The 14,105-nt window shown below is 44.5% G+C and overlaps 1 protein-coding gene across 2 annotated transcripts in view; it reads right to left on the reverse strand.

Annotated features, from left to right (window-relative positions):
• The window catches only part of NDUFAF2 (NADH:ubiquinone oxidoreductase complex assembly factor 2), a 125,676-nt gene extending 116,923 nt beyond the window's left edge, over window positions 1-8,753 (reverse strand). The window contains exon 1 of one of the 2 annotated variants that reach the window (XM_075839357.1): window positions 8,371-8,753. Coding sequence is in view for 1 of the 2 variants with exons in the window: in XM_075839350.1 (XP_075695465.1) it covers window positions 8,371-8,623 (253 nt within the window). In the remaining variant the exon portion in view is untranslated. The remainder of the gene's footprint in view (window positions 1-8,370) is intronic. The other variant, XM_075839350.1, reaches the window with a different exon arrangement.
• Between the last annotated feature and the right edge of the window lie 5,352 nt (window positions 8,754-14,105).

Consider the following 14,105-nt stretch of genomic DNA (forward strand, 5'->3'; position numbering starts at 1 on the left):
CTTGAAGCATAATTCTAAGGGTATGTTCACACGCACTAATTACGGACGTAATTCGGGCGTTTTTGCCCCGAATTACGTCCGAAAAATGCGCCTCGATAGCGTTGACATACATCTGCCCATTGAAAGCAATGGGCTGACGTTTGTCTGTTCACACGAGGCGTAAATTTACGCGCCGCTGTCAAATGACGGCGCGTAAATAGACGCCCGCGTCAAAGAAGTGACCTGTCACTTCTTTGGGCGTAATTGGAGCCGTTATTCATTGACTCCAATGAAAAGCAGAACCAATTACGTCCGTAATGGACGCGGCGTTCAAGCGCCTGCACATGCCGTTACGGCTGAAATTACGGGGATGTTTCCTCCTGAAAACATCCACGTAATTTCAGCCGTTACGGACGCTGTTGTGTGAACATACCCTAAGAATTAAAAGTACTGGTAAAATAAACTATGGCTTTTCAGACTAGGATCTAAAAACAAAAGTTTATTGCTGGTCTGAACTGAAGACTGAGAATCACAGCTACTGGGGCCAGGTTTCATCGTCCTTCACTCAACACATTAGATACCGATCCTGACGATGTGACAACACCCAAAATGCAATATACCGATAAACAAGACAAAAAAACAGTGCAGCAGCCATAGCCATTATCCCTACCAATTAGACACAGACCATAAATATGCACGAGCCGTCATTCCCCATTTCCATGAGCGGAACTGCTCAATATATTAATATAAAGTAAAAATAATCAAATGACACAAACAATGCAGCACTGGCGTCCCTGTATTTGTCCTTTTACCAGATGAGAAAAATATGATTGTATGTAAGTGTGGGGGAGGAAGAGCGGAACATGGCTCAATATTTAATAACTCACCATGCCACGCTGGGTATTGGCACTCATTAAGCAAGGTGACAGGATTCTGAATGACAAGTTAGAAAGTGTTTCTAATGTGCAAGGCACTCACTCTGCTAACCAGGCAGAACAAAGCATGTGCCAACACCTGGTATACAATACTGGCAATCCTGTGTAACATACAGAACCGTGCCAGCTGCTCACTTACTGCATCTTTGCCTGGCGTCTATAATGAGAAATTATTTACATAATAGTAACCATAACATTAATAATTTCAGCGTAATCCCCAACCTCATGAGATGGTCTTCCTTCAGCCGCACCATAATGAGATATGTATCATGTACAGGACTGTTAGAAGTGCCTATATGCAGAGAAGGAAGCAATTGGTTGCCTTTGCAATAAAATGCCAAGTATCAGTAAGGAAACTGGCTGCCCATGTACAAATAGTCCATGATCTATGCATAGTCTAATTTTTTAGTCCAATCCGACATCATTAAGGAACGTTCCACACTTGACACATCAGAAGCAGCTATTCACATGAGCCAAGAGGCTGAGGTAGTCACATTGCTGTTTTGGAGTTAGGCCTCATGCACATGGCAGAGCCTCCGCGTATCGCCAAAAGGGGCTCCGCATTAGAACGCGGCTTTTTTGTCCTAGCGTAAATAATTCAAGGGACGTATAGCGATGTAATGCGGCATCCGATGGAGATTACCACAAATATTGGATTCATACAGAAGGCAACAGAAAAAAACCTCAGTATGACATCAGAGGCATAAGGAGGTACAGTAGGGCTCCGCAGACTTCTATGGGTGCCATATCATGGTTCTCTAGAACTCGGAGGTTGTACGGAGCTTTAATATGGCCTCAGGCGTTCTTATTGTAGCTATACTATAGTTTTGCTATGCTATGTATGGTCCGCACACCGGAAAGTTGCCATCGCTGTGCCTGCAGAACTGTCATGGAAGCAACAAGGTGATCACTGGTGGATTACTTTCCCTAATAAAATAAGGGTACTATACTAGAATGAAATTGTGCCTCGAAGCCTTCTGCCCAATACATAACCCCATCCAAATCTGCATGTCTGTGTGATTAAGGGGTTGTTACTTGACAAAAAATGTATTTTTTTTTCCAGCTAGCTTTTTTCATTTTTATTGCTTTGTATTTGATACCCTACATAGCCACCATGGACTCACTCCACGTGAATTTTTTTTATCACCAGTGACCACATTTTTCCCTTACATCACCAGTATGTATAGCGGCAGCATATGATACGCTATTACGATCTTTGAAAGGCAACGGAAAAGACCGAACGCACGTTTGAATATACCCTTCGGTTTTAAAACACCCTTGAATTGCTGCTGCATAGGTATTAAATATACATACGTTTTGTTAACCCTCCTGGGGTCGAGTCAGGTTTAGGATGGACATGGGTGTGAGTTTTACCAATGTAGACTTCTTTATATATGGCGTATTTACAGGCAGGCATGCTTCCCTATGAAGAGAGCTTCAATATTTAGCACAAAGAGAACTTGTAATACACTAATGACTGCAGTCAATCACAGACTGATCTCAGTACTGACAGCTGTCCAATGTCACTGTCAGCTTGGCAGTAACAGGACGATTCTGTGCTCCAGGCTGCTAGTTAAAGACCGCACCAAAATGCATCTGACACCTGTGAGGATTTTCAGATTGGAAATTTCTGTTTGAAGGCGCAAGGTCCGTTCCAGCATTTACAGATTGCATAAAAGCGGTGGCTGGTCGAGGCCATGAATAAGAACTTTAGTAAGCAAAATACTTATTTCACCTCACGGAGATACAGACAGATAATATTTATACAATGGGCAGTACCCGCATAGCAACCTCCGTAAATATATTTTAAGAGGTAGGTGTAAAGCACTTAGTCACTAAAATCCTCAGCTCCTGTTAGAATATATTCAGCTCAGCACAACGATTCATATATACAGCCTCAAATCTATGGTCAACATGATATTGTATATTAATTGAATATATGTAAAAGTGAAACAGTTAAAAAATGGTTACTAGCAGCTTAGGGCCTTTTTACACGGCTGATGACCAGGCTAACGAAAGCTCGTTCCCGATCATTGGCCCGTGTAAACATGGCAGCGATCAGCCAAAAGACAAGCAAACAAACGCTTGTTCGTCGGATGATTGCATCTTTTATGCCACCGTAAAAAGAGTTGTTTGTTGGCAAAACATCTCCCTGTCTAAACAGGGAATGAGCTGCAGACAATATGCAAACTGTATGGGGACGATCACTGCTCCATGTAAACGGGGCAAACGAGCACCAATCGACATGCTGTTTGTCACGGCTGAACTTTGACCACATCTTGTCTGCCGCCTGCCCTCAAATTCCGGCGGTTTTCTGCTACTACCGTACTCTGCCTGCCAAACCATGAGTGAATGTCTGCCGTCCTGACCACGTATATCACTTACTGTCTTTGGTACTGTGTTCACGTCAGCAGTTGCCAGCAAAGACTAATCTGGGGGAAGGGACCTGTAGATTACTAGAAGCCACATCTCTGTACGGAAGTTAAAGGGTGAAAGCCTAGCAATCCCTTAGACTCTGCTCCCCATATTAGCCCCACGCCAAATCCATTGGCAACACAGGGGGGTCCACACGATCCTCTGCTCCACACAATCGGCGCTCGTTACTTGGCAGAAAATCTGCCCATGTAAAACCCCCCTTACGTTTTTGGAGTCAATTAGAGAATTGTATTAAACGTGGTTTTCCCATTACAGTGAAGACATATCGCTAGGATATGCTGTCACCTATTGATAGATGGGGGTCCGACCGTTGATCTTTAGAATTAAGGGGCCACAGCGCTACGGCTCCTTTACTAAATTTCCATGCACAGTAACGCACCTGGCCACCCACTGTGCAGGAAACTACAACACAGCCCCATTTACTTCATACTACAGATCAGTGGGGGTCTCAGAGGTCCTAGCAATATGTCAAGACATTAAATGATGGGAATACACCTTTAATAACTTCCCAATATAATCTTAACAACGAAAATACTGTTTCACCATGGCAATCTAATAGTTATCTAATCGATATCCCCCTGTGCTTGTATTACAGACTACTCAGCAGAACGCTGCAGTTTGTTGAAATGTATAATTTATGTATAGACTATGGTTTTGCCTGGAGTCGCCCTTTAAATATATATCTTAGGCGAAAAAATAAGCTTTGCCTTTCTTTACTTACCAGGCTCATCGGACCTTCTTTGACCAAACTTATGGTGTACCCGGGATGACCTAGAACCCTGATGAACCCCATTATAGCCAAGGAGAACTGTAGGCTGATGTTGGTGTTTGACGGATCTGCCACCACTCATGGTTTCTGGTATAATGGAAACGTTGACAGCGGTGTGAACAGAGCCTAATTATGTCAGTCTTTAGATTAAAAATACAAATAAATTAATTTACAGGGCATTTACCCTCAAATGAATTTTCCGTGTAATACAAATAAGTTTGTGTGGGTTTAACAAAAAATTGTAACATACCGAGAGGGATAATTCCAGAATATATATTTATCACCTTTATACAAGATGGGTGATAAGTGTCTGATCTCTGGGACCCCCTGTTGCTCCATTCAATGTCTATAAAAGTTACGGAAACAGACAAATGCTGTACTCAGCAGTCAGTCCCAAAAACTTTGATTGAAGCGGTACTGCACCGCCTCGAACACAACTTCATTCAAAGTTCTCCTCAATGCGGTCTTGCAACGAGGAGGAACTCAGGACCACCATTCTAGTGCTTATGGAGGTCCCAGTGGTGGGGGACCCAGTGAACAGTGGATAAGCTATGTCTATTCTTGGACAACCCCTTTAATTATTTCCACTCTGTCCCCATGCCACTGATTCTCGGTCCTCTCTAGTTAATGTGATAACATGACATCCTTAGGGTAAGTTCACACAGTTTTTTTACACTTTTTTTGACGCGGAAACCGCGTCGGAAAAACGTGCCAAAAATGCATCTCATTGATGTCAATGGGAGGCGTAGGAGTTTTTTTCTCGCGAGCAGAAAAAAAACGTCTCGCGGGAAACAGAAGCGACATGCCCTATCTTCGGGCGTTTACGTCTCTAACCTCACATTGACATCAATGGGAGGGAGAGAAAGCGTTTTTTGCCCGCGGCGCTCAATGGTCGAGGGCAAAAAACGCCACGAAAAACGCGGCAAGCAGTGTGCAGGCAAAAGCTACTCAGAGTCCCGCCGTCCCACTATTATGTGAACTTGAACTTACAGGCCAAAAGACCTGAGGCTGCACTACTAGAGATTCTGATGACATGTCCCCTTCTGACATCTGTCAGGTGCATTGTTGTAATGGAGACACGTGTGCAGCCCCTTCAATATTGCAATCTTCTGATTTTTGTGATCTATTCTGATCTTTCCAAAACCATGAATGTAGCTTGTAAAATGTACAAAGAAAATCATATGCACATGAAAAACATCATTTGGTAAAATTCAGAAAAATGACTAATCAAGGCAGATAGAGCTATAGATATCAACCTTAGGGCCAGTTCACACAGAGTTTTTCAATGCGTTTTTTTTTTTTTACACGGAAACCGCGTCGTAAAACGCGCCAAAAATGCCTCCCATTGATTTCAATGGGAGGCAGAGCCATTTTTTTCCCGTCTCGCGGGAAAAAGAAGCGACATGCCCTATCTTCGGGCTTTTAAGTCTCTGACCTCAATGGGAGGCAGAGAAAGCATATTTCGCTGCGTTTTTTTGCCTGCGGCGCTCAATGACAGAGGGCGAAAAACGCCACGAAAAACGCAGCAAACGGCGTGCAGTCAGATCAAAATCTGCCTCAAAATGCCAGACAGAATTTTGAAGCAGAATTGTCTGCAAAAAACAGTGTGAACATAGCCTTTAGCGTCTCCATTCATAATAGCAGAAGAACCGTAAAACAGAGTGATCAACTGAAGGCGTTACTGACCGGTTTTAGACAATGATGCCCTCGTGTGGTTAACTTCATGTACTGTTTTTTCCCACAAAAATTTGATTTCCACTGTACAACATATGACATTAGACTTTAAAATACATCCAAGTACCGATTCTATATGGCATATTATGCATTGCATGCCGTATTACGCTGCGGTTCTACCCTAGAAGTGTTGCTTCCAGCGAAGAATATGGTACATATCAGAGGCTCTGCTGCACGATTTCTGCCAGGTCTGACCCTGAATCTTTGAACATTTTAGCGGGTCATGTGGCTAGTAGTTCATGAGAATGTCATTTTAAGCTTTCATTAACACCTCGTATACAAGGCCAATAAGGAAAAGGTTTCCTTGCTTCACATAATTCAATGCTGTTCTTGGCAGAATATATACAGCATTGGCATGGAGCAGTTATAAGCGAATGTGAATGAAGTCTTATGAGCCTCTAGCGACTGTAGCCCTGCAATTTTCTCCAAAAAAGCAGTTGGCCAGATAGATAACCCACCATCATTGTAATTGTCCAACTGTACTGCACCTACGTACCTCCCAACTTTCAAGTATCACAAAGAGGGACAACCGATCCAGTGCGCGTACCGTCATATTTTTTTACTTTTAAGCCACGCCTCTAATCCCACCCAGTTCAGCCCACACAGTATCATGCTCCCATAGTGCCTCCCACACTGTATAATGCCCCCTAGCTGCCACTATACAGTATAATGCCCCCATACAGTATAATGCCCCATAGCTGCCCCATACAGCATAGTGCCCACATATCTGCCCCATACAATATAATGCCCAAAGCTGCCCCTAGTGCCAGTGCCCTTGTTGATAGTGGCATGCCAGTGCCTATGTAGATAGTGCCCGTATATAGTGCCACAGTGTCCATGTTGATAGTGTCATTGGGACTCCCTCTAGGAGCGGAATCCCCAGCCAGAGCATAGGCCAGGGATTCCGCTCCCGAAGGAGCACCTAAAGTCAACGTCCATATAATGGACAGTGACCTCGGGGGTTTCCTCTAGGAGCGGAATCCCCAGCCAGATCGGCAACGAGGATTCCGCTCAATCAGTAGCCACTGACGTCACTGTCCATATATGGACAGTGACGTCAAGGGCTTCCCTAAGCAAGTAGCGCTGTGCCCAAGGAGTCCTCGGCGAGCGGAGGAGCTCCCTCTAATACTCCGCTCTGAACTAATTTTGAAGCAGGGAGCTGATGGTTCCCTGCTTCAGCATTGGGTTCAGTTGACAGTGGGGCATACACCCGGAATATGGGACTGTCCCACTGAATTGGGGACGGTTGGGAGGTATGGACCATCTATAAACTGCCAGTTTTACTGAAATTCCCACCATAGTGTCATACAGCATCCAGATAAATCAGGGCAGCACGTGGACTTTCTGGACCCCCTAACAAGAAAGGAACCTGGCGATCTATGGATGGTGGCTCTGAAGGAGCAGCTTCTATATAAAGATACTGTTAAATACCAGAACCTTGATGTAAAACTTAGAAAAAAGATCAGTCATAAGGCCTCATGCCCACTTCAGTGAAATGCTTCAGGGTGCTATCCGTTTTTTTTTCTTTAACAGATAGCACACTGACCCATTCATTTCTACGGGGCCATATACACTTTCGTTATTTTAACGGATCAGTGCTTCCGTTCCACAAAAAAATAGAACAGGTCCTACTCCTGTTCGTTTTTCGCGGATCAGTCTCTGCCTATTAATTTGGTCTTTTAAAACAACGGACTGTACACGGAAGCAATCTGCGTGCGGTCAGTGTTTCACATATCCGTGATTTGCGGCCGTACAAATACGTAGCGACGGATGTGTGCTTGAGGCCTAACTGTCATGGTGGTAATTACCATGGTAGAAGGCAGAGCAGCTACTATGGGGCCCATCTCCGCACACAAGTAAAGTGCAGTTAGCGAGAACCATAGACGATTAAAAGTGGGAAAATGGTTATTTGTTATGTGCGTTATTCCTAAATTGTGACATCATTGTGTGCATTATATTGACATGGTAATATCATGGTGTATTTTTTTCTTATGCAGCGAGGTCACGATGTGCATCACTTTTTTTTGTGAGGCTCATGTACTGTGATATTAGTGAATGCATTATTCCTGAGTTGTGACATCATTGTTTTTTTATCATTCCTGTGCTGTAACTTTACTAGTACCAAATCTTTGCACTGTGACATCACTGTGTGCATTATCCTTATACATTAACATCACTGTGTGCATGATTCCTGTGATTTTTCAACTGAATTATCCTTCAACTGTGACGTTACTGCACCCCCTCCAAAAAAAAAAACACAAAACAATTACCACCTATTTAGTAGTTTCACGGAACAAAATTGAGGGAGTGTGTCCATGTTGCCCATAGCAACCAGAGTTCATGTTTAATTTTTCCAGTGCGGATTAAAAACTAAACTCTGGTGGGTTGCTAATAAAAGCAACAATACAAAACTGTTACATAATAGAGCTCGGATACACGATGACTATGAGAACGTATAAACATGCCAACACTTTGTTCACATCACATGTGGGGACAGCAGCGGTGACCACTGATTACCTGTCCATGTCTTCTGCTCAGGAACGTAATAATACTTATTGCCAAACTGGTCAGTGCCCATGTGTTGCTTCACTGTCCCCAGTGCCCTCTGCAGTACGGAGCGCAGCTTATCCATGCGGAGTGTGCGGAGTAAACAAGGATGATAGAGGGAGCGATGACATACAGCCGCACTACCAACAGACGTCTGCACTACGTGATTGGTTCTCGTAGTCGGTATAGCCCTGCCTCCTCCATACCGTCGCACTACCGACATAGATCTGCACGACGTGATTGGTTCTCGTAATCGGTAAAGCCCCACCCTCTCCAGTCATGCCCAATCACAGCCCTGCCTTCTCCAGTTACAGGCAGCTACAGTCCCAACTCCTCTAGTCACAGCCAGCCACAGCTCCGCCTCCTCCTGATAGGCAGCTGCAGTCCCACCTCCTCTAGTCATAGCCAGCCGAAGCTCCGCCCCCTCCTATAATATCTACCCACCGTTCCGCCTCTGTCTGTTATAGCCAGCCACTTATCGTCAAGCACGTCCTGATCGCTAGAGAGAGAAGTATCCTAACAAAAGCAAGTCTACCTTTATAATTCTAAAACGGTCGCAGCCATTTTCTAGAAGCCCGAGTTCACAGGTTATTTAGGGGAGATGTACAACCACAGGCTGAAATAACTTATTCTATGCTATTACTATTATTATTGCATTATTTATTATATTTTCCACGTTGTAAAGTGCTGAATAAAGATGTATGAATAAAATACCTCCCAACCGTCCCGGATTCAGCGGGACAGTCCTGGATTCCGGGCGGTGTACCGCTGTATCGGGCAGCTGGGGTTATGTCCCACTGTCAACTGTATCTGTGTCCTCAGGACGCAGATACAGTTGAACCCAATGCTGAAGCAGGGAACCGTCAGCTCCCTGCTTCAGCATTAGTACAGAGGACTACCTCGGCACAGCGCTACTTATATGGACAGTGACATCAGTGGCTCCTCCAGGAGCCTGTGGCAGGTCTCAATAGCAATGCACTAATTTTGTTATAGACTGTAATATTGTGATATTGCAGTCTTTGGCATAAGCGATCTGATAATCGCAGGTTCAAGCCACCTAGGGGGACAAGCAAATAGCAATAAAAAAATGTAAAAAAAGGATTTTACAAATAGAAAAAAAGAATCTAAAAATTCAAATTACCCCCCTTTCACTAGATCTCATATAAAAATAAATAAACAAAAATAAACATAAACATATTAGGTATTCCCGCGTCCGAAAATGCCCGAACTATAAAAACATAAAAAGGTCAAAATGGCCGAATCGCAGTGTTTTTGCCACTACAACCCACAATTTTTTTTGTAAAAAGTGATTGAAATGCCCAACATTCCCCAAAATGGTATTAATAAAAACTATATCTTTCCACATACAAAAAGACGTGGAACACCGTAAAAATGAAACCAATAAGAAAATGGTGGAACTGCTGTTTTTTTCTAATTCCACCCCATTCTGAATTTTTTTCCAGCTTCCTAGTACATCACACAATATTAAATAGTACTATCAGAAAGTACAATTCGTCTCGTAAAAATGAAGCCCTCATATGACTGTCAACGAAAAAATAAAAGAGTTTTGACTTTTTGAATGCAGGGAGGAAAAAACAAAAGCATAAAAACAAAAAGGAGTCTGGCCCTGAAAGGGTTAAAGTGAATGGGATAAGACTGCAATACTGTGAATCGCAGCTATATCTGTTGAGGCACCAGGTCTCTTCTTCATAATCGGAACACGCGCAGTAGATCCTTGACGTTTCACCGATCTAATAGGCTGTACAGTGCATGTGCCGATAACGTCAGACTACACCCGGAAGAGACGGCCCTCGGCATCGCAGAGCAGAAAAGGGTGTAGTCTGACGTAATCAGCGCATGCAGGGTACATTCGATTAGACCGGTGAAACATCAAGGATGTACTGTGCATGCGCCGAGGCAGAGGCACGCGTTCAGGAGAATACGGGGTCAGGGGTGAACTCGGCTTTTACACTGTCTGGTCCCTGTCAATCAAAGAAAGAAGGGAGGGAGGGGGGATAGAAGCCAGAGCGGTTTGGAGCAACGGTGACGCCCTCGTTGTTTCAAAAAGCTCATTTGTATATACTGAATAAAGTGATTGTCTCTGCAAAGGAGCCACCCATGTGAAAAAGTAAGAAACTTTAGATTCAGGTGAGCCTACATTATATTACTCTGTTGCTAGTTTGATAGGTACATTTCTGGTGACAGACTCCCTTAAATCCGAAAAAAAAATCACATATCCACAGCATTTCAGCCCTGCCACAATATGACCTGCTGACATTTTTTCAGTGATCTTCTCGTTAGCTCAGAAGAAAGTGTTAACAAGGGCAAGGCAGCTGATATCATTCTGTCATTCTGATTGAATTATAAGAGCAGACTGGTTGCTTTAAAAGGGGGATGGTGCTTGAAATCATTGTCTTCTTCTGTTAACCATGATTATCTCCAAGGAAACATGTGCAGTCATCATTGCTTTGCATCAAAAGGGCATTACAGGCAAGGATATTGCTGCTTGTAAAATTTACCCTAAATCAACCGTTTATCGAAACATCAAGAACTTCAAGGAAAGAGGTTCAACTGCTGTTAAAAAGGCTACAGGGCACCCACGAATGTCCAGCAAGTGCCAGGACCGTCTCCTAAAGAGGATTCAGCTACAGGATCGGTTCGACACCAGTGCAGAGCTTGCTCAGGAATGGCTGCAGGCAGGTGTCAGTGCGTCTGCACGTACAGTGAGGTGGAGGCTTTTGGAGGCTGGCCTGGTGTCAAGAAGGGCAGCAAAGAAGCCACTTCTCTGCAAGTAAAATATCAAGGGCAGACTCACATTCTGCAGGAAGTACAGGGATTGGACTTCACAGAACTGGGTAACAATTTTTTCTCTGATGAAGCCCCCTTCAGACTGTTTGGGTCATCTGGAAGAATAATTGTCCAGAGAAGGAAAGATGAGTGCTACCATGAGTCCTGTGTTATTCCAACAGTATAGCATCCTGAGACGATACAAACGTGGGGTTGCTTTTCATCTTAGGGAGTGGGCTCACTATAATTAAGCATAAGAAAACTTCCATGAATAAAGAATGATATCGAAACATCCTCCAAGAGCAGCTTCTCCCAACAATCCCGGAGCAATTTGGTGATGAACAATGCTATTTCCTGCATGATGGAGCAGCATGTCACAAGGCAAAAGTGATAACTAAGTGTCTCGGTGAACAAAACATTGCATTTTGGGTCCATGACCAGGAAACCCCCAGATCTCAATCCAATTGAGAACCTGTGGTCAATCCTCAAAATGTGGGTGGACAAACAAAAGCACAGAAATTGTGATAAACTCTAAGCACTGATTAGGCGGTTGCCATCAGTCAGGTTTTGGCCCAGAACCTGATACCCAGCATACCAGGGTGAATTGCAGAAGTCTTAAAAAAGGGTCAACACTGTAAATATTGAGTCTTTGCATAAACTTGATGTATTTGTCAATAAAAGTTTAAAGATGTATGAAATGCTTGTACTTCAGTATACCGTTGAAACAATCTGACTAAAAGATCTAAAAACACAGAAGCAGCAAACATTGTGAAAAACAAAATTTCTGTCAGTTTCAAAACTTTTGGCCAAGACTGTACACAAAAAAGAAAAAGGACAAACTCGGAAACATTCAGAATCAGTTTGACACAATGGGTAGCACTGGGGGAGAGCAAGATAATCTCTATAAATGGTAAATCAAATTTATACCTACAGCTTCTCGAACGCAAAAATATAAAAATCACATCGACAACAAAATCACATACAAGCAGTATATAAAACCATTAAACCATTAATGGAACGAGCTTTTGGAAAAACATGGCTGCTTTCTTCCAAAAACAGCGTCACATCTGTCCACAGGTTGTGAGTGATATTGCAGTCCAGCTCCATTCACTTCAATGGAGCTGAGCGGCAATACCGGAAACAACCCATCACTGTGTTTTTTACCTTTGTTCTGTGAAATCACTGTGTGTCACGGCGCGGGGTGTGGACCCACTGGGCCGTACCGCGTAGCGGAGTAGCAGCTGGCCAACAAGGTACAAAACAATGTCTATAGTTCAGAACGGGTATCTGAGGCAATGTAGACAGTGGCGGAAGCACGACTTGACTTTCACAGCAGGTAACGCCGCGGATGCAGCGGGAAGGCACAACTTGACTTTCACAGCAGGTAACGCCGCAAATGCAGCGGGTGTAATGGCGGGGTAGGGAGACAGACAGGTGAGCCCTGATCTACCCGCAACCCAGTCCCTGCCTACTTGCAAGGCCCGTCCTAGGCGACGGCGTACAACTTGGCGACGGTTCCTACACTCAATATGTGCATGACAAACAACACAGGGCAAGGGTACACTGAAGCAGGGAAGTGGGGCAGTTGCCCACGGCAACACCGTGAGCAACAGGAGAGTGAACGAGCCGAGTCAAACCAGGAGAGTGCGTGGTAACAAAAGCAGAGCAGAAGAATAGTAGTCAGTCAAGCCAGGGTCGATACAAAGCAGAGGTCAATTGTATATAGCAGGAACAGCAGAGCCAGGAAACAGGAGAATCACAGGCAAAGGACAAGCAGAAAATGAAGGTATACATAGACCAAGGGCGAGAGCTAGAATAGTCTGGCAAGGCTGTGATAGGTTCTCACACTTCTCAACCTACCAGCCTGAGTGGTAGCAGATCGAGTCACTCCAGCAGACCTAGGCACAGATGCAGGCTGATTAACCACGGGCATTGGCACAGAAGCTGTGTCTGGCAAATCCATTACAGTACCCCCCCTTTTATGAGGGTCCACTGGACCCTTCCTAGGTGGACCTGGCTTGTTGGGGAACCGAAGATGGAACTTCCTGAGCAATAGCCCGGCGTGAACATCCCGGGCGGGTACCCAAGTCCTCTCCTCAGGCCCGTATCCTCTCCAATGGACCAGGTACTGGAGGGAGCCTTGGACCATCCTGCTGTCCACAATCCTGGCCACCTCGAATTCTACCCCTTCAGGAGTGAGAACAGGGACCGGAGGTTTCCTCAAGGTAGCCAACGACGGGGAGTAGCTTTTCAGCAGGGAGGCATGGAACACGTTGTGTATATGAAAGGACGGGGGTAACTCCAGCCGGAAGAAGACAGGGTTAAGGACCTCAATGATCTTGTACGGCCCAATATACCGGGGAGCAAATTTTTTGGACGGAGCTTTAAGGTACAAATTTTTTGAAGACAGCCACACCAGATCCCCGACCACAAACAAGGGGTTAGAAGAACGTCTCTTATCTGCCTGAGTCTTTTGAATACTCTGGGACGCCTCAAGGTTCTTCTGTACCTGGACCCAGACTGTGCACAGTTCCCAATAAATGACATCTACCTCGGGATTGTTGGAACCACCAGGTGAAATGGAGGAGAACCGTGGATTAAATCCAAAATTACAGAAGAAGGGGGAGACCCCCGACGAGTTACTGACCCAGTTATTGAGGGAGAATTCGGCGAGGGGAATGAAGGAGACCCAATCATCTTGACAGTCCGAGATAAAACACCTTAAATATTGTTCTAGAGACTGATTAGTCCATGTTTGGCCATTAGTTTCAGGATGGAAGGCCGAGGAGAAGGACAGATCAATCTCCAACTTCTTACTGAAGGCTCTCCAAAACAATGAAACAAATTGTACCCCTCTGTCAGAAACAATATTGACAGGAACCCCATGGAGATGCAGGATGTGTTTGACAAACAAGGTA

This window comes from Rhinoderma darwinii, chromosome 1, assembly GCF_050947455.1.
Source record: "Rhinoderma darwinii isolate aRhiDar2 chromosome 1, aRhiDar2.hap1, whole genome shotgun sequence".
In the NCBI taxonomy this organism is placed as follows: Eukaryota; Metazoa; Chordata; class Amphibia; order Anura; family Rhinodermatidae; genus Rhinoderma; species Rhinoderma darwinii.